At 39.7% G+C, this 24,044-nt stretch overlaps 2 protein-coding genes across 2 annotated transcripts; one reads left to right on the forward strand and one right to left on the reverse strand.

Moving 5' to 3' along the window:
- LOC115224429 lies at positions 1-10,385 on the forward strand. The gene is made up of 4 exons (XM_029795329.2): positions 1-188; positions 3,473-3,741; positions 6,622-7,017; positions 8,899-10,385. Exons 2-4 carry the CDS (start codon positions 3,510-3,512, stop codon positions 9,597-9,599), a joined length of 1,329 nt encoding a protein of 442 aa, XP_029651189.1. The 5' UTR covers positions 1-188; positions 3,473-3,509; the 3' UTR covers positions 9,600-10,385.
- Positions 10,386-14,216: 3,831 nt separating this feature from the next.
- Positions 14,217-24,044, reverse strand: LOC115224430 (uncharacterized protein C1orf50 homolog). The gene is made up of 5 exons (XM_029795330.2): positions 23,893-24,044; positions 17,614-17,726; positions 16,320-16,406; positions 15,184-15,315; positions 14,217-14,583 (listed from the first exon to the last, which is right to left on the reverse strand). The coding sequence occupies exons 1-5, from the start codon at positions 23,933-23,935 to the stop codon at positions 14,353-14,355; spliced, it is 606 nt and encodes a 201-aa protein (XP_029651190.1). The 5' UTR covers positions 23,936-24,044; the 3' UTR covers positions 14,217-14,352.

Below are 24,044 nucleotides of genomic sequence, written 5' to 3' on the forward strand. Positions count from 1 at the left end.
TAAAAAAAAAAATAACAACTAGTTAACTAATCAACAACGCCGATATAAAATCAACGTCGGCAATTCAAAAGACGTTCGCTGATTGGTCGAGGGCGCGAATTTTGAAAATTCGTATTTGCAGCTGTTGTTTCATCTTGTTTTTATTCTTCAGTAATTCTCTGATTTGGAAACGAACTGAATTTTAAACGGTAATTCTTTGGTTTATCTATATTCATTCAACTATATATGTAAATATGAATAATAAGAAGTCACAATATGGCAATTTCTATTTTATCTGTGTATTTTCTTAGGTTTTTCTTTGAGGATTGTTTTCGTCAAATTGAAGTTGTTTACACCCCTTCAACTATATATATGTATATATATATATATATATACAAACTGGGGCTACAAACTACAGTAGCATCCACCCTTTTGGGTTAGCCATATTCAAATGGCTTATATGCATCATATATATATATATAGTCACAATGAGGGATATTTGAACCTTTTATAGGGATATTTTTTCAAGATACGCTGGTTTAATATATTGTATTTTGAGGAGATGTTTCTTCAATGAATGTATTATATAAAATGTATATAATATATATATATATACTACTGGGGCTACAAACTACAGTAGCATCCACCCTTTTGGTTAGCCATATTCAAATGGCATATATGCATCGTATATATATATAATATATATATATATATATATATATATATATGAGTCACAATGAGGGATATTTGAACCTTTTATAGGGATATTTAGTGCTGGTTTAATATATTATATTTTGAGGAAATGTTTCTTCAATGAATGTATTATATAAAATGTCGTAAAATATTCAACATTATTATCGAGTTAGAAAACACACCGATCTAATGGATACAAATTAATTTATTAACTAATCCAGTGGTTTTCAACCAGGGTTCCGCCAGTACAGTGCAGGGGGTCCGCAAGAAGTTACAAAACTGCTAAAATCGGCAGTAATTTTTAATTCTCCTGTGCAGATATGTGTGCATAAGACTATTAAATTATTGCACTGGGGTTCCTCGAGCCAGTGGAATGTTTCCTTGGGGTTCCGCTCCAGCAAAAAGTTTGAAAAGCACTGAACTAATCAGTATGTTGATTAATTAATAAATTAATTTGTATCTATTAGATGTCCCTGTTTTCTTCCTCGATAATATATATATATTCACTCATTAGATGCGGCCATACTGGGACACCACTTTGTAATGTTTAGTCGAACAAATAAACCCCAGTATTATTATTTTTTTTTTTTGAGGTCTGATACTTATTCTATCGGTCATTTTCGCCGAACTGTTACGTTACGCTGATTTAAATCCACACTGGTTATCAAGCAGTGGAGGTCAAACACACACATACTATGGGCTTCTTTCAGTTTCCATCCACTAAATCCACTCACAAGGCTCTGGACGGCCCAAGGCTATAACAGAAGACGCCCTAGGTGCCAAACAGATACATACCATTAGTGCTCAGGTCGAATTTGTGTCTAATCTCCGACTTTAAATGCAGGTGTGTGGGTGCTGACTAAATGAAGATTGTCTACAAGCAATATATCGATTAAGCTGGTATATGAATAATTGAATACAAGGATAGGCTGGTAAATAACACGTATAGGGGTTAGAATGTGATATGTTTATATTTACACAGCATTTAGAGAAAAATGCATTATGGAGTGTAAATTTGAATTCCGCTGCTCTATGCATTTATTTTTCTCTATATATTGTACAAAATGTATAGGCGCAGGCGTGGCTGTATGGTAAGAAGCTTGCTTCCCAACCACATGGTTCCGGGTTCAGTCCCATTGCGTGGCACCTCGGGCGGCTGTCTTCTACTCTAGCCTCGGACCAACCAAAGCCTTGTGAGTAGATTCGGTAGACGGAAACTGAAAGAATCCTGTCATATGTGTGTGTGTCCTACTACCACTTGATAACCGATGTTAGTGTGTTTACGTCACCGTAAGCTAGCGGTTCGGCAAAGAGATTGATAGAATAAGTACCAGGCTTAAAAAAGATTTTTTAAAAAGACTGGGGACGATTCATTCGACTGAAAATTCTTCAAGGCAATGCCCCAGCATGGCCACAATTTAATGGCTGAAACAAGTAAAAAATAAAAATACGACTTTGTTTCCTTTTAACTTCCAGACAAGTGTATATTTTTTTAATGAAATTTTCTACAAATATGCTTCAAATGGTATAAATTATGATTATATCAGAATTTGTAAAAAAAAATTATCTGTGGATGGGGAGAGAAGTTTTGGAAAATTTGAAGAAGTCACTATTGTTTTCTAATAACTTACAGAAAATGGGTGATTAAAAAAAATTTTTTTTTTTAATTCTCTACAAATACTTTTCAAAGTCTGTAGATTACGATTGTACTGGAATTTGATGTGGAAAAAAAAAATTGATGGGCTTCCACACATAAATACTGACATGAAACTTGAAATTTGGAAAAACAAAATTGTGGCATTCCTTCGATATAGCTCGACATGGTCGAGACATTTCACTTCGGATATTTTCGTGGGGTGTGGAGTATAGATCATCATCGTTTAACGTCCATTCTCCATGCTAGCATGGGTTGGACGGTTCGACCGGGGATCTGGGAAGCCAGAAGGCTGCACCAGGCTCCGGTCTTATCTGGCAATGTTTCTACAGCTGGATGCCCTTCCTAACGCCAACCACTCCGTGAGTGTAGTGGGTGCCGAAATTATGCCAGCAATGTCTCGTTTTAAAAAGCCTCGCATATTTGTTCTTACCTGTTTCATGTGTGTATGTAAAATCCGCAAATTTCCAAGCAGAAAACAGAATCGAACTATCATTTGCTTCCACAGAAATACCCAAAGTGAAGGGTTTTGATTTTGTCGAGTTATATCAAAAGAATGCTGAAATTGTGATGTGTGTCAGTCTGTATGTATGCATGCTCATAATTTTTTTGTCACATTCCGATACAATTGGAATCTAGGCTGTATTTTTTTTAAAATTTCATTAAGAAAATATCCATTTTTCCGAAAGTTGTGAAGAAACAAAGCTGGTGGGTGGGACACACTTGTGTAGGTATGCTAACGTATGTGTGTATTGGTTTCAAATTTTGGTAGAATGCAAGCAATTTCGGGAAAGGGATAGGTCGATTACAATGACCCCCAGTGTTCAACTGGTACTTATTTTATCGACCCTGAAAGGTAAAGTCAACCTCAGCGGACGAAATGCTGCTAAGCATTTGACTTCTACTCTAGCCTTGGACTAACCAAAGCTAAAATATAATTACTTATTGTACAAAATGTCTTGCAGTATTCCTTCCAGCTCTTTACATTTTGATTTTCAAATTCCACTGAGGTTAACTGAGCCTTTCATCCCGCCAGGATCGATGAAATACGAGTGAACTACTAGGGTCATAGTATCACCTAACCTCATCCTCTTAAAATCACTGGCTTTGTACCTAAATTTCATTAAAAAATTTTTTTTATTTTAGGGACTTTTAAAATTTACCTACTTCTTCAAATATCACCATGGGCAACTGGATAAGTGGAACCCAGGATCCAGCAGCTGATGTTGCCACTCCGCCGCCATCAGTGCTTTCCTTACATCAACGGTATTCCCTCGATCCTCGATCCCCTTCTACATTCTTCAAGCGTACCCCTATCTTGGTGTGTGACAAACCAAATCCAATGCTCGATCCACGATCACCATCTTTTGAAATCAACCGAACCCCTTTATTCTGTAGCTACCACAAAGAAAATGGTAAGAATTTTTTTCTTCTTTTTTTATCTTTTGGCTCCTTCCCCACCCCACCCCACATCTCATGTCAGAAGCTAATACCTTTCTTATTTCAGAGGTTCAAATCCTACCCCGATAACCATTTCTCCACTCATGTTCACTATTCACTGCATTTCCCTCCACCCACTCGCCTCTCACATTCTCACAAACTTTTTTTATCCACCCTTACCACATCTCCTTATTCACCTCCCTGCAACTTGAGGGTACACCCTGACACCTCTTTACTACCATACCCCTCCTCCAGCTGGGACAACCATGTGTCTCCTTCTGCAGCAAGACATCTATCTCTACCCCCCCCTATTTTACTGTAACCTCCCATCATCTGGCATAAAGCCACCTCCTCAATACTACTCCCACCCCACTCCCTCACTTAGGTCTTTTTCTTGTGAATATTTGTTGACCCCACTAGTCCCAGTGCCTCATAAAAAGCTTCCAATATATTCTGTAAAGTGGTTCGTGTTAAGAAGGGCATAATGTCAAAACAAGCAGAGAAAAACATACATGCATATTTACATTTATATATACAGTAATCACTCACAATATCATGGTTCACCTGTCACACCCTCAGTACATAGCAGATTTTTCTGGCTAATATATATAAATTTATATCACGGACTCCTCACTATATCTTGGGTTTCTGTGGCCGATAGGTATTTAGTTTTTTTAATTTTAATTATTTCTCTGGTAAAATACGCATTTTCATGCCTAAAAATTAATGTCCCCGTCACTTAGCGTTTCGGCAAAAGAGACCGATAGAATAAGTACTGGGCTTCCAAAGAATAAGTCCTGGGGTCGATTTGCTCGACTAAAGGCGGTGCTCCAGCATGGCCGCAGTCAAATGACTGAAACAAGTAAAAGAGTAATTGATAAATAAAAATACAGTACAGTACTGCACTGTATAACACTTTAATTAAAATATATTAAAGAAAATATGTAGTGCAGGCGTGGCTGTGTGGTGCGTAGCTTGCTTACGAACCACATGGTTCCGGGTTCATTCCCACTGCATGGCACCTTGGGCAAGTGTCTTCTACTATAACCTCAGGCAGACCAAAGCCTTGTGAGTGGATTTGGTAGACAGAAAATGAAAGAAACCCGTCATATATATATGTGTGTGTGTGATTGTGTGTCTGTGTTTGTCCTCCCAACATCGCTTGACAACCGATGCTGGTGTGTTTGTGTCCCCGTAACTTAGCGGTTCGGCAAAAGGGACTTATTCTTTGTAAGCATCGGTTGTCAAGCGATGGTGGTGGGGGACAAACACAGACACAAACATATACACACACACACACACATACATACATACATATATATATATACGACAGGCTTCTTTCAGTTTCCGTCTACCAAATCCACTCACAAGGCTTTGGTCAGCCCGAGGCTATAGTAGAAGACACTTACCTAAGGTGCCATGCTGTGGGACTGAACCCTGAACCATGTGGTTCGTAAGCAAGCTACTTGCTACATGGCCACTCCTATGTAATTATTAAAATATTTTGTATACTGTAGGAGTATGACCAAGTTATTGCAGATGAATCTTAACAACAAAATCTTATGTGAACCCCTAAGGGCCAAATGAGCCCAGTTGAGTTCCACTAATATAGAGTTACCTATCTTTTCTATTTGAATTCAAATCCCATTAGCATAGTTACCATCATATGTACTTACTTTCTTGTCTCATGCTTGTGTGTGTGTGTTGTTTTATTGTGCATGTGTGTGTGTGTTTCTTGCCTTATTGTGCATGTGTGTATGTGTCTTGCTTAGTGTGTGTTTGTGCGTATGTGTTGTCTTATTGTGTGTGTGTGTGTTTCTTCCTTACTGTGCATGCGTGTGTGTGCCTTTCTTGCTTAGTGTGTGTATGTGTTTCTCATTTACTGTGCATGTGTGTGTGTGTCTTTCTTGCTTAGTGTGTGTATGTGTGTTTCTCATTTACTGTGCATGCGTGTGTGTGTGTCTTTCTTGCTCAGTGTGTGTATGTGTGTTTCTCATTTACTGTGCATGTGTGTGTGTGTCTTTCTTGCTCAGTGTGAGTATGTGTGTTTCTCATTTACTGTGCATGCATGTGTGTCTTTCTTGCTCAGTGTGTGTATGTGTGTTTCTCATTTACTGTGCATGCGTGTGTGTCTTTCTTGCTCAGTGTGAGTATGTGTGTTTCTCATTTACTGTGCATGCGTGTGTGTGTGTCTTTCTTGCTTAGTGTGTGTATCTCATTTACTGTGCATGCGTGTGTGTGCCTTTCTTGCTTAGTGTGTGTATGTGTGTTTTTCATTTACAGTGCATGCGTGTGTGTGCCTTTCTTGCTTAGTGTGTGTATCTCATTTACTGTGCATGCGTGTGTGTGCCTTTCTTGCTTAGTGTGTGTATGTGTGTTTTTCATTTACAGTGCATGCGTGTGTGTGCCTTTCTTGCTTAGTGTGTGTATGTGTGTTTCTCACTTACTGTGCATGCGTGTGTGTGTCTTTCTTGCTTAGTGTGTGTATGTGTGTTTCTCATTTACTGTGCATGTGTGTGTGTGTCTTTCTTGCTTAGTGTGTGTATGTGTGTTTCTCATTTACTGTGCATGTGTGTTTGTGTCTTGCAGTGAATTCAAGAACATATTAATCTCCAATCAGTTTGCATGCAAATATGTGCACTCACTTGCAGACAACAGCATCTGAGAGAACCATCAACATCAACACTACCACCACCAACAACAACCAGCTAAAATGCTTGTTCCTTTGTGTGTGATAGCGTTTGTCTCTTCTGTGTGCTTCTGGTACTTGTTCTGTGTGTTTTTGTGTGTGCTGTGTTGTGTACATCCACCATGCACCCTCTCTCTCTCTCACAATCCATTTGTCTACTCACCAGAGGTCACAAATACCCCGGTACCGCAACCCGCTACTGCATTCACGTCGTCACCGATGGTAAACAAGATCAAGCCACTGTCCTTCGAGGGGGACAGTGAGAGGGAGGAGGAAGAGGTGCACGAGAATGAGTCATCGTATTTGTCCATCATGTCCGAGCAGAATATCAGCACCCACCACAACATCACCCTGGCTCAGCCGGACTACCTAAGTGACCAGATGACCCATCTGGTTGCAGAGTGTTCCATCACAGAGAAACCGGACATCTGCTGTGACAGTGACTCCAAACTGGACGACCAAGGTGTCAGTGTGGCCAAGCTGTCTGAGCCAGACCACTTTAGCAACAGTGTGTCTGAGTCAGGCGTTTGCAGTGACTCTGTTCATCTTCCCTTGGACGAACGTAAGAACCTTTTTTTTTTCTTTCTTTTCTGTTATATTGAATCTACAGATCATATAAGAAAAATGTCGGGAGCCCTTCCCAAGTCTTGGGCTCATAAGGCTGGTTTCCCCAGATTCCGTGGTGTATATATTCCCCCACTGGATGGGACGCTAGTCTCCATCATAGGATTACTCACTTTTGCCAGTTGAGTGGACTGGATCAATGTGAACAGAAGTGTTTTGCTCAAGAACACAACACATCACCCAGTCCAGGAATTGAAACCACAATCTTACAACCACGAGTGTAACACCGTGACCACTGAGCCACATGCCTCCACCCACACAGCATTTTAGAGACTGTGTATACACGTAGGTTGTGATGGGATGTGTGTATGCATATCATCCTCATTTACTGACCACTGGTGCTGGTGCATGTATGGGTCAGACAGAATTTGTTGAGGCAGCGAACTGGTAGAAACAGCACACCGGGCAAAATGCTTAGCGGTATTTCATCTGTCTTTACGTTCTGAGTTCAAATTCCACCGAGGTTGACTTTGCCTTTCTTCCTTTCGGGCTCGATAAATTAAGTACCAGTTACGCACTGGGGTCGATGTAATCGAATTAATCCGTCTGTCTGTCCTTGTTTGTCCCCTCTGTGTGTAGCCTCTTATGGGCAGTAAAGAAATAAGAGTTTGTTGAGGCAATTTTTCTATCACCTGATGCAAGATGGTTGGTGTGAGGACCAGCTGTAAAAGCCTTGCCAAAACAGACACAGTAGGCTGGGGTAGTCTTCTACTTGGTCAGCTCCTGTCAACCATCCTACTCATGCCAGCATAGCAGGCAGACGTTAATGGTGATGGAGGGCTTATTTCAATTTCAATCTACCAAAGCCACTCACAAGGCTTTGATCCGACTGGTGCTAAAGTAGAAAGAAGACTCTTACCAAGATGCCTTGTGCTTGGGGAATGAATGTATATGTATGTGTGTGTGTATCTATGTATATATGTGTGTAAATATGCTCTTTTACTTGTTTAACCCTTTAGTATTTAAACCGGCTATATCCGGCCAAAATAGTTAATCTGTTTTATGTTTAAACTGACCAGATCCAGGCTCTCACACCTACGCTACAATGTTATTCTACATTAAGTAATTACACCATCAAGATCTTTAAGATATGAGATAATGCATGATTAATTCAAATCAATGGGAATCAATAGGCATTATGTTTGATAGAATAATCAGAACACTAAAGGGTTAAGTCATTTTGACTGCGGTCATGCTAGATCACCACCTTTAGTTGAGCAAATCGACCCCAGGACTTATTCTTTATAAGCCTAGTACTTATTCTACCAGTCTCTTTTGCAGAACCGCTAAGTTACAGAGACGTAAACACACCAGCATCAGTTGTCAAGCAATGTTGGGAGGACAAACATAGACACACAAATATATATATACATATAGATATATATGACAGGCTTCTTTCAGTTTCCATCTACCAAATCCACTTACAAGGCTTTGGTCTGTCTGAGGCTATAGTAGAAAACACTTGCCCAAGGGACCATGTGGTTGGTAAGCAAGCTACTTAGCACACAGCCACTCCTGCACCTAGCTACTTACCACATAGCCACTCATGTGTTTATTTCTAATCACTGCTTGTTGGTTTGTTTACATTCCCATTCATTAGCAGTTTGACCAAAGAGGCCTACATAATTAGTACCAGGCTTTAAACAGAAAGAGGTACTAAAACCCTTCGAGATGGTGCTCCAGCATGACCATTGTCCGACGACCGAAACAAATAGAAAATTAAGACTTGTTGTTGGCAGGGTAGAGGTGTTCGTTTTATTGCTTGTTTTTTATATTCTTGCAGTCTTTTTATTTATTTATTTATTTATTTATTTTCCAGAAGTTTCCACAGAAATTGCAGAGAACAAACAAAAGGAAACTGAAGATGGAAATCTGGAGAAGAACCATTGCAGTGATGGGGATGAGGCTATAGATGTGACTGGTGATGTGATGAATATGGATGTAGGCACTGATGGTAGTTACATAAGCAGTGACGCTACTCCTACTGCAACTAATGATGCTACTATTACTACTACTACTGCTGCTGCTGCCGTAACTTGTACCGATGCTGGTCATAAGCAGCAGTTGTTTTCGGTTGGTGCCCCTGACCGGAAGGAGAGAAGCAAGGTTAGCAGCATCCCACTCGCAGTGAAAAAAAAGACAAGGACAGAGACGGAGGTTGGTCTGTCGGCATTTGACAACTGCGACGAGAAGAAGACATCAATGTCCCTGCAACAACATAACAACAACATCTACAAAAATAAGAAGACAATGAAAGCAGTGGTTACTGCTGGTGGTCAAGGTGGTGTTGTCTCTGGTGTTCGGTCACCACTGCAAAGTCGAAATTGTGGAAGCGTCATCACTGGCAACAATAGGTATCGGTCATCTCTGGCTAAGATGCCGACTCGAGCCAACACCAATTCTACTGGCGGAGCAGGTGTTAAAACGGTTTCTAAGCCTGTTTTCAATTGGGGTCTTGAATCTAGTGAAGTCAAGTTTGTTCATGATAAAGAAAACATGTCCATTCAGTGGCCAAAGTGATTGCACCACCCCTAAACTCAGTCATGACTTTTCTCTCTCACACCCTCTCTTTCCTTTTCTTTTGCTCTCTCTCTCTCTCTCTCTCTCTCTCTCCCTCACATTTTTCTTTTCTTTTACATGAAGACTGTCTGTGACAACTCGAATTTTTAGCCTATCGACTTCATCCTATACTGCCTTTAGAATGGTACATTCTTCAACAATCTTCTGTTGGAATACTCGCATACAGAGACACCTACATGGGTACATATGTACATACATACATATATGTATGCACGTATATATGTACATAAAGCCTTGTCTTCAGTTGGTGCTCTTGATTGGAAGGAGAACAGCAAGGTCAGCAGTACACCAGTGAACTTGCCGCGAGGGGTGGACAAATCCAACGTTTTGGACACATTCAGTCATCAGAGGAAAAGTTAAAAGGAAAGAAATTCATGAGAAACAGCTGAGTTTAACATCCTTTAAGTTAAGAAAAGAGATTTTCGGTTTAGAGGATGGAAAATTCTGCTGTTTATCATTAATGTCTCTCCTTTTAACTTTTTTCCCTGAAAAAGAACCGTGTTGAAAACATTGGATTTTCCACCCCTCATAGCAAGACCCCTGTACTCTTTAACAATTTCACTAAGTCTTGCTGATACAGAACACAACCAACTTCATTGGAGTCTGATTGATCATATGTTATACACACACAGAGTAGAGATTAATATATTTTATTTTAGTCGAGTTATTCTCTTGCTACTCTAGCAAGAGACTGTGTTGACCGACCACAATTATATATATATATATATATTACATATATATATATATACATATATATATACATACATAAGTATATATACACACACATAGTAGAGACTGTTTTATTTTAATCAAATCAGTAGCTTGATTGACAGTTTCATTGACTGTCTTGACCCAAATAATATATATATATATATATATATATATACACACACACACACACACACACATGCACATAGTCATTTGACTGGGTTTGAATTCATTATCTGTTTGTTCCTAAATGCACTGTTTCGTCCTTGAGCCACCATTTCAGTTCAGCGTTTGCAATAGTTGGATTTTCAAGTCCAGTAAAAAATCGTGTGTTTGTGCGCAAGTATATATTTGTGTGTGTGTGTGTGTCTCTAATAATTAACAAACCTCATGGAGAATGGGAAGTTGCTTACAATTTTCAATATTTGTTTTTTATCTTCTACTGAGACTTTAATGAATTATTTTTATGTATTATTCGGTCAGTATATACACATATTCAATCAACTTCCTTGTCTGAAGTGGTCCCTTTGAGCTCTTTTCTTTCTATATGTTGAGTATATATGTAAGTGAATACATTACCAACTGGACGCATGTCAAAGTGGAGAAGGAAAGTATTCACTTCAAGCTGATGTTGCGAAAGTCTGAAGAATTTTAGTTGTCAAAAATCCAGACATTTTTACACTGTGTATGCAATGCATGAACTTTTAGCTATGTTTTATGTATGTATCTGTGTGTATGTATATTCTTTTACATGTTTCAGCCCAGATGCTGTGGTCATGCTACAGCCCACCATATGTGTGTATGTATATATGTGTTTATATACATACACACACACACACACAAATAAGTGGACAAATGAAAGAAACACATTGTATACGTACACCACACACATTATATACATATACACATACATCCCACTGCGCAGATGTATGTTTATGTATATGCTTTGCAGTATTTGATGTACTGAGTTCAAATCGTGCTGACATCCACTTTGCTTTTCACCCTTTCGAGCTGATAGATCATAGTACTAGTCATGTACTGGGGTTGATAGTATTAACTAACCCCTTGAAAATTGCTGGACTTCACCTAAATTGACAGTAGATTAGCGGAATCGGTAGAGTGTCAGACAAAATACTTTGCAGTATTTCTTCTGGAAGTTCATGTTCTGAGTTCAAATCCTGCAGCTGTAAATTTTGATTTTCCCTTTTTTGGGGAGATCTTCCAAATATGAAGAATTCTTCTTTTCACTTATAGTCAGATACTGGGTGTTGATGGAATTGACTAACCTCGTCCCACGCCTCAAAATTGATGCCTTTTTGCCTAAATTAGAAACAATTACTACACACACATAGTCATATTATGCTCTCTTAATCTCAGACATACAGGTTATCTCCTGAGTTTCATAAACGTTGCATTCCTGAAAATGTCTGCTGTCTCTCCCTAAACTCCATATAACATGGAGGCCAGTGAGGAACATATTTTGCGTTGCAGAATTCCACATTTTGGCAACATTTTTCAGGAATATAATGCAGTGGAGATGCTTGTATATGTATATGAATATGAATATAAATTCAATAATGGTGAGTCAAATTTCTTCCAACTACTGGAACCAATCTTTAGAAATATGTATTTATGTATGTAGTTTTTTTTCTTCTTTATATTTTATATGTATATATAAATTATTTTTTATCAATTTATTTTTCTCTTTCCTTATGTTTCTTTATTCATTCTCTCTTGTGAATGGTTCTTGTATATAGAATATTGGTAAATCGTCTCTTTAACTTTTTAGCTTTCAAATCAGTCATATTCAGCCCAAATACTCTACCTGTTTTATGTGCAAACCAGCAAGATCCAACCTCTCACACGTACCCCATCACATCATTGAAATCTCAAATCTAAATAATACATAATTAATTCAAACGCAATATGAATAAATAAGCATTACTCTTGACAAGGGAACTCTGAATGTTAAAAGGTTAAGTATCTCTGAACCTGTGACACTTCCTGAGGGTTCACAGAGGAAAGGATTGGCAGAGCTGCCAATGCTGGACAAAATACCTTCATCAACATCTGTTGTCCATGCTGGCATAGGTTGGATGGTTTGACGAGAGCTGGTAAGCTGAGGGGCTGCACCAGACTCCAGTCTAATTTGGCATGGTTTTTTACGGCTGGATGCCCTTCCTAATGCCAACCACTCCAAGAATGCAAAGGGTACTTTGTATGTGCCAGTTATGTGACCCCAGCATCAGCCACGTTGCCTCTGCAAGGCCCAACGCTCAAATGATACTTTTTACATGCCATCAGCATGGCTGCCAGTTACAGGACACCAGCATTGGCCACAACTACGGTTTTTTTACTTGGCTTGATGGGTCTTCTCAAGCACAGCATATCGCCAAAGGTCTCAGTCACTAGCCATTGTCTCTGTGAGATCCAAGGCTTGACGATCATGCTTCACTACCTTGTCCCATGTCTTCCTGAGTCTACCTCTACCATAGGTTCCCTCCACAGAGTTCAGCACTTCTTTTCACAGCTGTCCTCGTCCATATGCATCACATGACCATACCAGTGCAGTCGTCTCTCTTGCACACCACACCTGATGCCCCTTATGCTCAACTTTTCTCTCAAGATGCTTACACTTTGTCATACATGCACACTGGCATTGCACATCCAGCAAAGCATTCTAGCATCAATTCCCATGTTTCACTGCCCTGTGGCATAGCTGTTCACAGCCTATTCTTATTCTCACAGCTACACTCTTGGGGCATCCACCTCCATTGATGACTTGGTCACCTAAATAACGGAAGCTATCGACTACCTCTAGCTTACCCCACTGGCAGTTGATAGAGTCTATCTTCTGTACATTTTCGATGTTTATTGTACCTTTGCACCTTCCACACACACAAACTATTTTCCCAATTAATCTTCCTCTGATATTGCTGCACCTCTTATGTGTCCATAGCTTGCACTGAGTACATCTTGTGGAGTTTCTACCTACACTTTTCCTACAGATCAACCAGGGCCATCTACCTGAAGGGATTTGTGATTTGACTGCTTTCTTGCTTGCTCTTTACATTGTTTTCAGATCCCACTGTGATCATCCTTGCCTTTCATCCATCTCAAGTAGATAAGATAGCGTACCAGTCTGGGGGTGATCTCATTAACTAACCTTATCCCTCAGAAAACACCTGAGATCAAACCCCTTCAGACAACATCTCTTTCCGTTATTCTGGTGAGGCTATTGAAATAAGTACCTTCTTAGTATTGGCATTAATTAAAACAACTAACTACCCATTCCTACGGCAATTGTGGATTTCTACCTAGTGTATTGTGGTATTAGTTCCAGCTCTTTACATACTGTGTTCACATTGCACCAGAGTCAACTTTGCCTTTTGGCAGACAACCAGATCAAGTGATTTTGGCCTGATTTGGTCTTTTCAATAACAGACACCAAGTGGCTGCAAATAGCAATAAACTGCCACGCTAGCAATCTACATAGAAATACAGAGCCAAAACAAGCACTAATGTCACTAAAGACCAGTCCTACAAGCGGAAGGGGTTGTACGACTTGCCTTGCTAAGTATTTGCTCCAGAATCAGCATAACTGACAATTTTTTATACTTTTTATTTGTGTGCGTATTTTACCTTCGACTGAATTATAAAAGAAAACAAAAAGTAAAGAAACAGCCTAAGCTTTATATACATCTGAATGTCAGTATATTTCAATATGTATAAAAAACAAAAACCCTATAAAGGGAGATTATGTTGCAAAAATGTGCAACCAGAGTAGTCTTCTCTTGTTTTATTAATTATTATATATATATATATACCCCAATTTTTTTGTCAAAAACCCTGAAACCCTTTCATACATTAAATATTGTTTTGATTTCTTAAAAACCCATTCTCAAAATAGTTTATTTAAAAGTTTGTTAGGTGTTAGTATGGAGGTGAGGAAAAAAAAAAGAAAGAGAAATCAGTCCCACAGAACCTAGCTTTGGGAGAGTGCTAGCTTCTCATCAGGTTTCCCTTCACTGGTACCAGTCAACGTACTGAAAGTGATGCCAGCTTGTTTCGATAAGTCCCTGTGAGTGCCAATAATTTTCTCCATCAACTGTATTTCCATGTCTCGTTTCTCAACATTCTCAATAGGAGTCCAAGATTGGTCGTGCTCCAGGCGGAAAGCACCAATGAAATCATTTGAACACGTTGGTCCCCATTCCTGTAATGAATAAACAATTGAATCATCTCTCTGTAAAAATCAGTGACCATCATCATTATTATTTAATGCCTGTTTTTTGTTTTTTTTATGCTGACCTTGGCTGGGTGGTTTAACAGGAGCTGGCAAACCAGAGGACTGTGTCAGAGCTAGACTGTCTGCTTTGGCATGGTTACTATGGCTAGATGTCCTTCTTAATGTCATACACTTTACAAAGTATACTGGTTGCTTTTTATGTGGCATCAACACCAATGAAATCTTCAAGTAATGTGCAAGATAAGACCCCTCAACTGAGGGAAGGACATCAAAATAAAAATCAAATGGAAACTGTAGTTAAGATACCCGTGCTGGTGACACGTAAAAAGCACCGTCTGAACGTGGCTGATGTCAGCGCCACCTGACTTGCGTCTGTGTCAGTGACACATAAAAAGCACCAATCAATCGTGGCCGTTTACCAGCCCCCTCTGGCACTTGTGCTGGTAACACATAAAACACCCACTGCACTCACGGAGTGGTTGGCATTAGGAAGGGCATCCAGCTGTAGAAACACTGCCAGATCAGACTGAAATGGTTTTAGCTAAAAAATAGAAGTAGAAATCTTACCTCAGGTGATATGATGGAGAGAAAATCTTGACCAGTGGGTTTCTTATACAAATAATAGACATGACCAGGTTTTTTCACTATATTACAAGCAACATGATGAAGCATGCCATCTCTGTGGGACTCTTCTAAGACCTGCAAGTGAATGGTTTGAAGTTTATGCATGAGTAATATATATATATATATATATATATATATGATGATGATGATGACTGTCAAGTCATGGCCAATCATCACTGACCATTAAGAACATTCTACATTCAGACACACACATATATATATGAAGGGTGTATGAAAAGTCTTGAGCCTCAAAAAACCAAAACATGGTACAAGGCTGAAGTCTCAAAACTTTTCATACACACCTCGTGTGTATGTATATATATATATATATATATACTTTATTTTAAGCAGCAGATTTCTGCTGCTTAAAATAAAGCATATTACTCTACCACTGGTATTTGAGTACTCTTTTTTCCACCTTGTTTCACATTTATGTGTTTACTCCGGTATATATATATATATATATATCTGTAAATGTAATATGTGACAATTATTCAATAGCCTTAATTGTCACATATTACATTTACAGATAAATTCCTCTATTTACATAATATCAAGGTCTCTTTCATTTTTCTGAAGCCACATTGCACAAATACACAAGTCACCACAAATTTCACATCTACATACACACATTTTCACACAAACCCACCATGAACAAAACATACTGCATCTGATAAACTGATTTAACATCTTATAAGATTTCTTTGAATTTTTTTTTTTTTATATAGAAACTGAGGGTTGATCATAGAGATTATTTGACAAAATAGCAAAATATGATCCCTTTTCCATTTTCTATCCTTTCTTGATGATTGATTGATTGATTGATTCTAGTTTCAGCTCATGAGCTGTGGTCATGTTGGGGCACCGCCATTGTTTTACAACATATTTTTCAAGTGGCTGTATTTGTTGTGCCAAATCAAACAGTGCAAGTAACCTTGTATTCTATTTGCAGGGCAAAAACTAACCAATCCATGAAACTTGAGTAACAAGTCAGAATATCTTAAGTATTATATAACATGCTTCACCACACACACACACAAAGATACACACTCATATGCAACGTGAAATATTTTCTCTACCTTTCTTGCCTGATCTTGGAGGTATTTTATTTGGTCAGCAATCACAGTCAGCTTGTTGATGGCATTAGCACGAATAAATTCATTACCCTGTAAAATAATCCAGACACCAATACATATATCCATGATTGGATGGTATATTTGATTGTATGTGAAAAGAAAGGGCATAGTCCTGGAATAAGAGATGGTGAGGGCTACATGTGATAATGATGTACTTTGATAGGAATGGTAGTTTGGTAATTGTTTAGTCTTAGGACCAACATCTACACTAAACCACACTATTACATTAAAACATATTCAAGAAGTTGGTCAAATGATTAAAGAGCCTCCTTTGCAGTCATGAGGTCTTGGGTTAATCTTTAAACCATATGAAGCCATAACCATGCATGTATGTATATGGGCTTGTGTATATCAAAGTTTGGTGTGAGGTTAAAACATATGAATTCTTCACATTCCAGTGAGGAGTAACACCAATGGGGGAGAGCCAACATATAAATTTATGATGCAGCCAACAATTTTGCTATAGTATACCTGTGCTCATAAGGGTAGGAACAAAAAAAACCTCACTTTTAAGACAAGGCTCTTGGGTGAAGGGAGTCCTTCAATACGAATCTTTTCTCAGCCAAACAGAGCCATGCTCGGATGGTGCTTTTTACGTGCCACCGGCACAGAGGCCAGGTGAGGCTGGCAACGGCCACGATCGGATGGTGTTTGTTACGTGCCACTGGCACGGAGGCCAGTCAATGCGGCACTGGCTACGGCCACATTCGGATGGTTCTCTTACGTGCCACCGGCACTGGTATCACAACTACAGATTCCATTGATGTTGATCGATTTCGATTTTGATTTGATTTGTGGTCTTTAATTGCTAGAGAAATATCTTTCTTTGTTTGAACACCTGCCCTATCCTCAATGCCTAATCTAAAAGCTACCTATTTTAGAACTAGATATAGCAATCTCAGGTGATGGTGAACTCTCTCATCACTTTGGTAAATGAGGGTTTAACAAGACACAGCTACACAATGTTCTTCCAGGTCTGGGGAAAATAACCATCACCCTGAGGCCACACATATGCAGGGTCAAAGCGGAAGACTCCCAGAAGCGTCCTCTACCTATCCCTCACCCCTTTCTCTATCGCAACTGGATTTACAAAGAAAGCGTGATGGTGTGGCATTGATGCTGGTGTTTTGGTTGGCTGAACAACCAGCACGATGAACATACAATATATTACAGTGGACATAGTTTCTACAAGTAGGGTGTGATCAAGCGGGTTAAAAATGGTTTGATGGTCACATACCTTCTGTATTTGTTGAGCTAGGTTGACCAAGTCGACAGGAGATGACTTATGTGCATTGTGAGGATTGACCAACTGGACACCACCAGGGGCACCGCTTCGCTCAACAAGCTGCACTGGAAGAGAAACGATATTGTGTAATGGGAGTAACCACCATGAGCTATGAATTAAATATGTACAAGAAATCATAGCTGCATGTCTAACAAACATTTAATCTCACTGGATACAGGGAAACCACCCCCCGCCATAGTTACTCCCTCCACAAGGCTTCCAGCAGCTTAGCATGAAGAACAAACAAAAGAGGTAAACTGCTGAAAGAAAATAGCATAAAGATACTAAGATAAACAACAACAATGGTTTCAAATTTTGGCACAAGGCTGATAATTTTAGAGGGAGGGGGTTAGTCGATACCTATTTCTTTATTGCCCACAAGGGGTTAAACATAGAGGGGACAAACACGGACAGACAAAGGGATTAAGTCGATTACATCAACCCCAGTGCGCAACTGGTGCTTTATTTATCGACCCTGAAAGGATGAAAGGCAAAGTCAACCTCGGCGGAATTTGAACTCAGAACGTAATGACAGACCAAATACTGCTAAGCATGCTAGCGTGTCTGCCAGCTCGCCGATACTACCAAACCCCCAGTATTTGACTGGTACTTCTTTTACTGACCCCAAAAAGAATGCAAACTGAAATTGACACTGGCAGTATTTGAGTTCAGAATATAAAGAGCTGGAAGAAATGTCCAATTTTCTTATTCACCAAGTTTGACAGTCGTTGACTCTGATGTTTTATCCTGACAATTCTTTGCTTTACAACATTGCAGAGTTACATCATCACTTTTCGAAATGCAATTCATGGTGTCTGATTAAATTGTGAGTTTTCTCTTGTAAATCAATTTTTGTAAACACATGGATAGATCAAGAACTTTGTGTTGTTTATGAATGAGTTCCATCATGGAACCAATGCATCCCAGACAGCTCGAAACATCAATGAGGTGTTTGGTGAAGGTGTGATGAATGAGTGCACTGTACGTTGACGTTTTGAGAAGTTCCAGTATGGTGACTTTACTCTTGAAAATCAGCCTAGTGATAGACCTGAGACCAAGGTGGATAATGATGAACTGGAAACAGTAATGGAAGCGGATACATCCCAAACTATGCCTGAGTTAGCAATAAGGTTTGATGTTTCGATTCTAACTGTATTGGACCATCTGAAACAAATTGAAGAAGCTGGACAAGTGGGTACCGTACAAAGGCCTGAAATTTCTTGGAAGGGGACTAGTCGATTACATTGATCCCAGTATTTCACTGGTACTTAATTTATTGACCGTAAAAGGATGAAAGGCAAAGTTGATTTCAATGGAATCTGAACTCAGAACGTAGCAGCAAACAAAATACTGTTAAGCATTTTGCCCGGAATGCTAACGATTCTGCCAGCTCGCCGCCTTAATAATAATAATCTTTTCTACTATAGGCACAAGGCCTGAAATTTGGTGGGAGGGGGCCAGTTGATTAGACCAACCTCAGTACACAACTGGTACTTAATTTATTGACCTCGAAAGAGTGAAAGGCAAAGTCGACCGCGGCGGAATTTGAACTCAGAACATAGCAGATGACTGCCAGCCATACAGCATGTTTTCTTTTATTTCTTGTAGAAGGGACAAGTTCCACGAGTCAGGATGTCTGTCCACAACAAGGGATTTGGGCTTTGGGATGAAACCTGGCTGACGATGGGCAGCCATGTGATGAGGATAACACCTGTAGAAGTTCCTACATGGCAACACAGAACCAATGTGCCTGAGGACCATGTGACATCATCACCGTCATAATCATTTAATGTCCATGTTCCATGCTGGCATGAGTTGGACAGTCTAACAGGATCCAATGGGGTCCAAGGGCTGCATGGTGAAGACACATGGCTTAGTGGTTAGGATATTGGACTAGTGATTGTAAGATTGTGATTTCGATTCCTGGACCAGGTAATTGATTGTCTTCTTGAGCAAGTCACTTCATTTCACATTGCTCCAATCCACTCAGCTGACAAAAGTGAGTAACCCTGCAAAAGACTAGCATCTCGTCCAGGTGGGGAATATATACGCCTTGAAACTAGGAATCCAATTATGACTCCTTATGACTCGAGAGGGTAACTTTACCTTCGTCTTTTAAGGATTCGAAGGGGTACTCCAGAGTCTGCTTTGGCAGGGTTTCTATACTTAGATGCTCTTTCTAACACAAACCACTTTATAGTGTGTACTAGGTGCTTTTGCTGATGCCAAGGGCACGGGTGAGGTCACCATGCAGCATGAAAAATTATGAAACCCAGGAGGGAAGGGGACTTTATGCTAGCACATGAGAGTTAAAGTATGAGAAAAGGGAGTGGAGCAGAACAGGTTCTCATTGTAGGGGAGCTATATGGCTACTCTCATTTAGGGGTGAGAGAGAAACTCGACGATTTTGTGAAAAATAGAAGATAACAAAAACAAAACAACTAACATTATTATATAATTCTACAACTATATAACTATAATTATACAGTTGTTATCAGGTGTGTTTATTGACCTACTTCAACTATGTGTGTGTGTGTGTAATGTACTTGTAAAATAACTATCCTTACTATCTCAGTTACAAAGACATTGTGCTGACATAATCATCATCATCACCATCATCATCGGTTAACGTCCGCTTTCCATGCTAGCATGGGTTGGACGGTTCAACTGGGGTCTGGGAAGCCCAAAGGCTGCACCAGGCCAGTCAGATCTGGCAGTGTTTCTACAGCTGGATGCCCTTCCTAACGCCAACCACTCCGAGAGTGTAGTGGGTGATTTTATGTGCCACCGACACAGGTGCCAGCCTCGTCTGGTGAACGGCCACGCTCGGATGGTGTTTTTTATGTGCTACCGACACAGGTGCCAGACGAGGCTGGCGAACGGCCACGATCGGATGGTGTTTGTTACGTGCCCACAGCACAGAGGCCAGTCGATGCAGTACTGGCTACGGCCACGTTCGGATGGTTTTCTTATGTGCCACCAGCACTGGTACCACAAGGATACAAATTCCATTGATGTTCATCGATTTTGATTTGGTTTGATTTTATAATTATTATTATGACCGTCTGTCAGGATGTAAAGAACTGAATATGAATACATATGCATGAAGGCACATAGCTCAGTGGTTAGAGTGTCGGGCTCACGACTATGAGGTAGTGAGTTCAATCCCTGGGCCGGGCTGTGTGTTGTGTTCTTGAGCAAGACACTTTATTTCATGTTGCTCCAGCTCACTCAGCTGTAGAAATGAGTTGCAACGTCACTGGTGCCAAGCTGTATCGACCCCTTTGCTTTTCCCTTGGATAACATCAGTGGTGGGGTGAGGAGAGGCTGGAATGCATGGATAACTTACTGGTCTTCTATAATTGTCTGGACTTGTACCTTGGAGAGGAGCTTTCTAGGTGCAATCCTATGGTTATTCATGACCGAAGGGGTTCTTTATATACATTTTGAGATCACTATGCAGTTCACAAGACTATGAGCTATGGGGGGAAGTATGTGAGGGGATGAACACCTTGCTCGGGGATGAAGGGGTTACTATGGTGGCAGGGTGGAGCAGAGCAGGTTCCTGCGGAGGGATCTGCATGGCTACTTACGTTTGATAAGGGGAAAAGAGCAAAGAGAGAAAAAGAGAAAATTATCTATAGGAACTGCAAGACATAGATAATAGCATGTGATTGAGCATGTTCTAGCCTTGACCTCACCTTCTGATAGTAAGAAATTGAGCATCCACAGGTTTACATTCTTCAATGTAACCTTTCTTTGGCAGAAGGCACTCAAATGTGATTTAAATAGAGATTTGGTTGCTACTTCTAGCAGGTCGAACGACCTCGTAGCAAGCCTCCCTTTTAGATTCATTGGTGTGTGTGTGTGAGGTAAATAAGTTTTGTAACAACTTATTTCAATATGTTGTTTTACGTAAATAGAGCGAAAAGTAAACAAATCAACGAAAGGGATGAAGCTGCTACATGGTCCCTCGATCTGCTAGAAATAGCAGCCAAATGCTTCTCGAGCAATACTCTATTGTCTAAAATAAATGAAGGACACAATGGAGCAATTTTGTCCTAGATATATACAGAGTCTGGACAACAGATGGGATGGTCAAAGATGGAACGCCTTTGGTCACAGGTTTCCTGTATCAGGGCTGAGCTGAGGCTAAACTACAAGGAAAGACATAATTTTGTAGTTGATAGACTGTATCGAAGGAAAGGAGGGGTGGTCGTAGCTGGAACGCCTTTGATGACAGGTGTCACCTTGTATCAGAATCGACCTAGGGATAAAGAACAACAAAAAAAAGACACATTGGATATCATTTTGTACTGAATCTGAATAAGCAGAAGGGTCGTAGATTGGGCATTCCTACACATGTGTGCCCCACCGAATTTGTTTCCTCGTAACTCCCAGAAAAATGAATATTTTTAAATGAAATTTTCTACAAATTTGCTTCAGATGGTGTAGATCCTGATGACAACGGCACATGTGATGAAAAGAATTTTTTTTTTTTCTGAGAGTAAGGTGAGGAGTTTCGGAAAATTCGCACGTGACGGCTTTCTTTACTTAAATAACTTCCAGAAAAATGGATAATTTCCAAACAAATTTTCTCTAAACACCTTTCATAGTGTGGAGATAACGATTAAACTGGAATTTAATATGAAAAAATAAAATTGGACGGCTAGTACACATACATACTCACACGCATCACATATACCTACAAAAATTTTTCGATTGTGCTGTGTATCATTATATATATATGTGTGCGTGCTCACTATTTTCCTTTTCACATCAAATTATATATATTTCGTTATTACCCACAAGGGGCTAAACATAGAGGGGACAAACAAGTACAGACAAACGGATTAAGTCGATTACATCGACCCCAGTGCGTAACTGGTACTTTATTTATCGACCCCGAAAGGATGAAAAAAGCAAAGTCGACCTCGGCGGAATTTGAACTCAGAACGTAACGGCAGACGAAATACGGCTACGCATTTCGCCCGGCGTTGCACTTTACACGCTTTGAAAAAGTATTCTTAGAAAATTTCATTAAAAAATACCCATTTTTGTTAAAGTTATGAGGAAACAAAGCTAACTCGTGTGAATTTTCCGAAACTCCTCTTCCCACCTATAATTTTTTTTTTTTTTTTTCACAAATTCCGATATAATCAGAATCGGCAATCTTTCGTCTCTAGTAGACCTTTCCGTCGATTTCCGTAAAAAATTTTTTTTTTTTACATATAGGCTTGCGGGAACTTTTGAAGTAATGAGAGCGAAAGAGACTAAGAGAAAGCGATTGTATGATGAGGGAAGTTCTTTTGAAGTTACCGTGCATGTGAAGCATTGATGTACATGTGTGTGTGTGTGTTTGATGGGGTGTGGGAGACAGACAGTATGTTGTGTAAGTGAAGTGCTTCTGTTAGTATGTGTGAAAGAAAGAGATAACTGAAATTTTTTACTCGGTGTATGTGTATATGTATGTATATTACTTCAAAAGTTCCCGCAAGCCCATATGTAAAAAAAAAATTTTTTACGGAAATCGACGGAAAGGTCTACTAGAGACGAAAGATCGCCTCAGAATCTACACCACCTGAAGCATACTTATTGAAAATTTCATTTTAAAATATCCATTTATCTGAAAGTTATGAGGAAATGAATTCGTGTGGGGGAGCGGGGGACTCATGTGTAGGTATGCCCGTAGATGTAATGCCTTTGATAACAGGTGTCTCCTTGTATCAGCGCAGATCTGGGACGAAACAAACAAGGCATGGCACTTTGGATAATGTTGGGTGCTACTTAAGAAGAGTGGTCCCGGTGCGCGCACTCGTGCATCCCCGCTATCTAGTCGTGACTAGTCGATCCTACAACGACTACCTAGCAAAGTAAATAAAACACAAAAACGCAAAGTAAGGATCGACTAGTCACGACTAGCTAGCACGGATGCGCGAGTACACGCACCGGGACCACTCTTCTTAAATAGTACCCTAAACAATAAGACATGGTACTTTGGATAATGTTGTACGGTACTAGACTATTCTGTACTGAATCTAAAGAAAAGGCGGGATAGTCGTGGCTGGAACGCCTTTGTATCATAGAGCCGAACTGGAGCTAAACAACATCATCAACAACTATATTTTTTTTCTTCTCCATTTCCAAATCGTAAATTAAATATCGTTAAATATTTCCTTAACATCAATCACTGAAAGAAAGAAAACAAACGATGACGGGAGAAAATGTTACCTGTTACATCATTAACTTTGTTTGTTTCCTGCGTGAGAGCCATAACGAGAATGTCATAGTATGGGACTAGGTAGATAGAAAATTAAACATGGAATGGCAGAAACGAAACGAAATAAAACAGTATCCGAATTACGTCTTTAGTTGCGTTGCAA

This window comes from Octopus sinensis, linkage group LG25 (assembly GCF_006345805.1).
Source record: "Octopus sinensis linkage group LG25, ASM634580v1, whole genome shotgun sequence".
In the NCBI taxonomy this organism is placed as follows: domain Eukaryota; kingdom Metazoa; phylum Mollusca; class Cephalopoda; order Octopoda; family Octopodidae; genus Octopus; species Octopus sinensis.

Bases quoted from the DNA above. Each gene is read 5' to 3' on its own strand.
- LOC115224429 (XM_029795329.2), top strand. From the start codon at position 3,510: ATGGGCAACTGGATAAGTGGAACCCAGGATCCAGCAGCTGATGTTGCC. The intron at 3,742-6,621 runs GTAAGAATTTTT...TCTACTCACCAG, and splicing joins TAGCTACCACAAAGAAAATG to AGGTCACAAATACCCCGGTA. The intron at 7,018-8,898 runs GTAAGAACCTTT...TTTATTTTCCAG, and splicing joins TCATCTTCCCTTGGACGAAC to AAGTTTCCACAGAAATTGCA.
- LOC115224430 (XM_029795330.2), bottom strand. From the start codon at position 23,935: ATGGCTCTCACGCAGGAAACAAACAAAGTTAATGATGTAACAG. The intron at 17,727-23,892 runs GTAACATTTTCT...TTTCTCTTCCAG, and splicing joins CAAAGTTAATGATGTAACAG to TGCAGCTTGTTGAGCGAAGC. The intron at 16,407-17,613 runs GTATGTGACCAT...ATTATTTTACAG, and splicing joins TAGCTCAACAAATACAGAAG to GGTAATGAATTTATTCGTGC.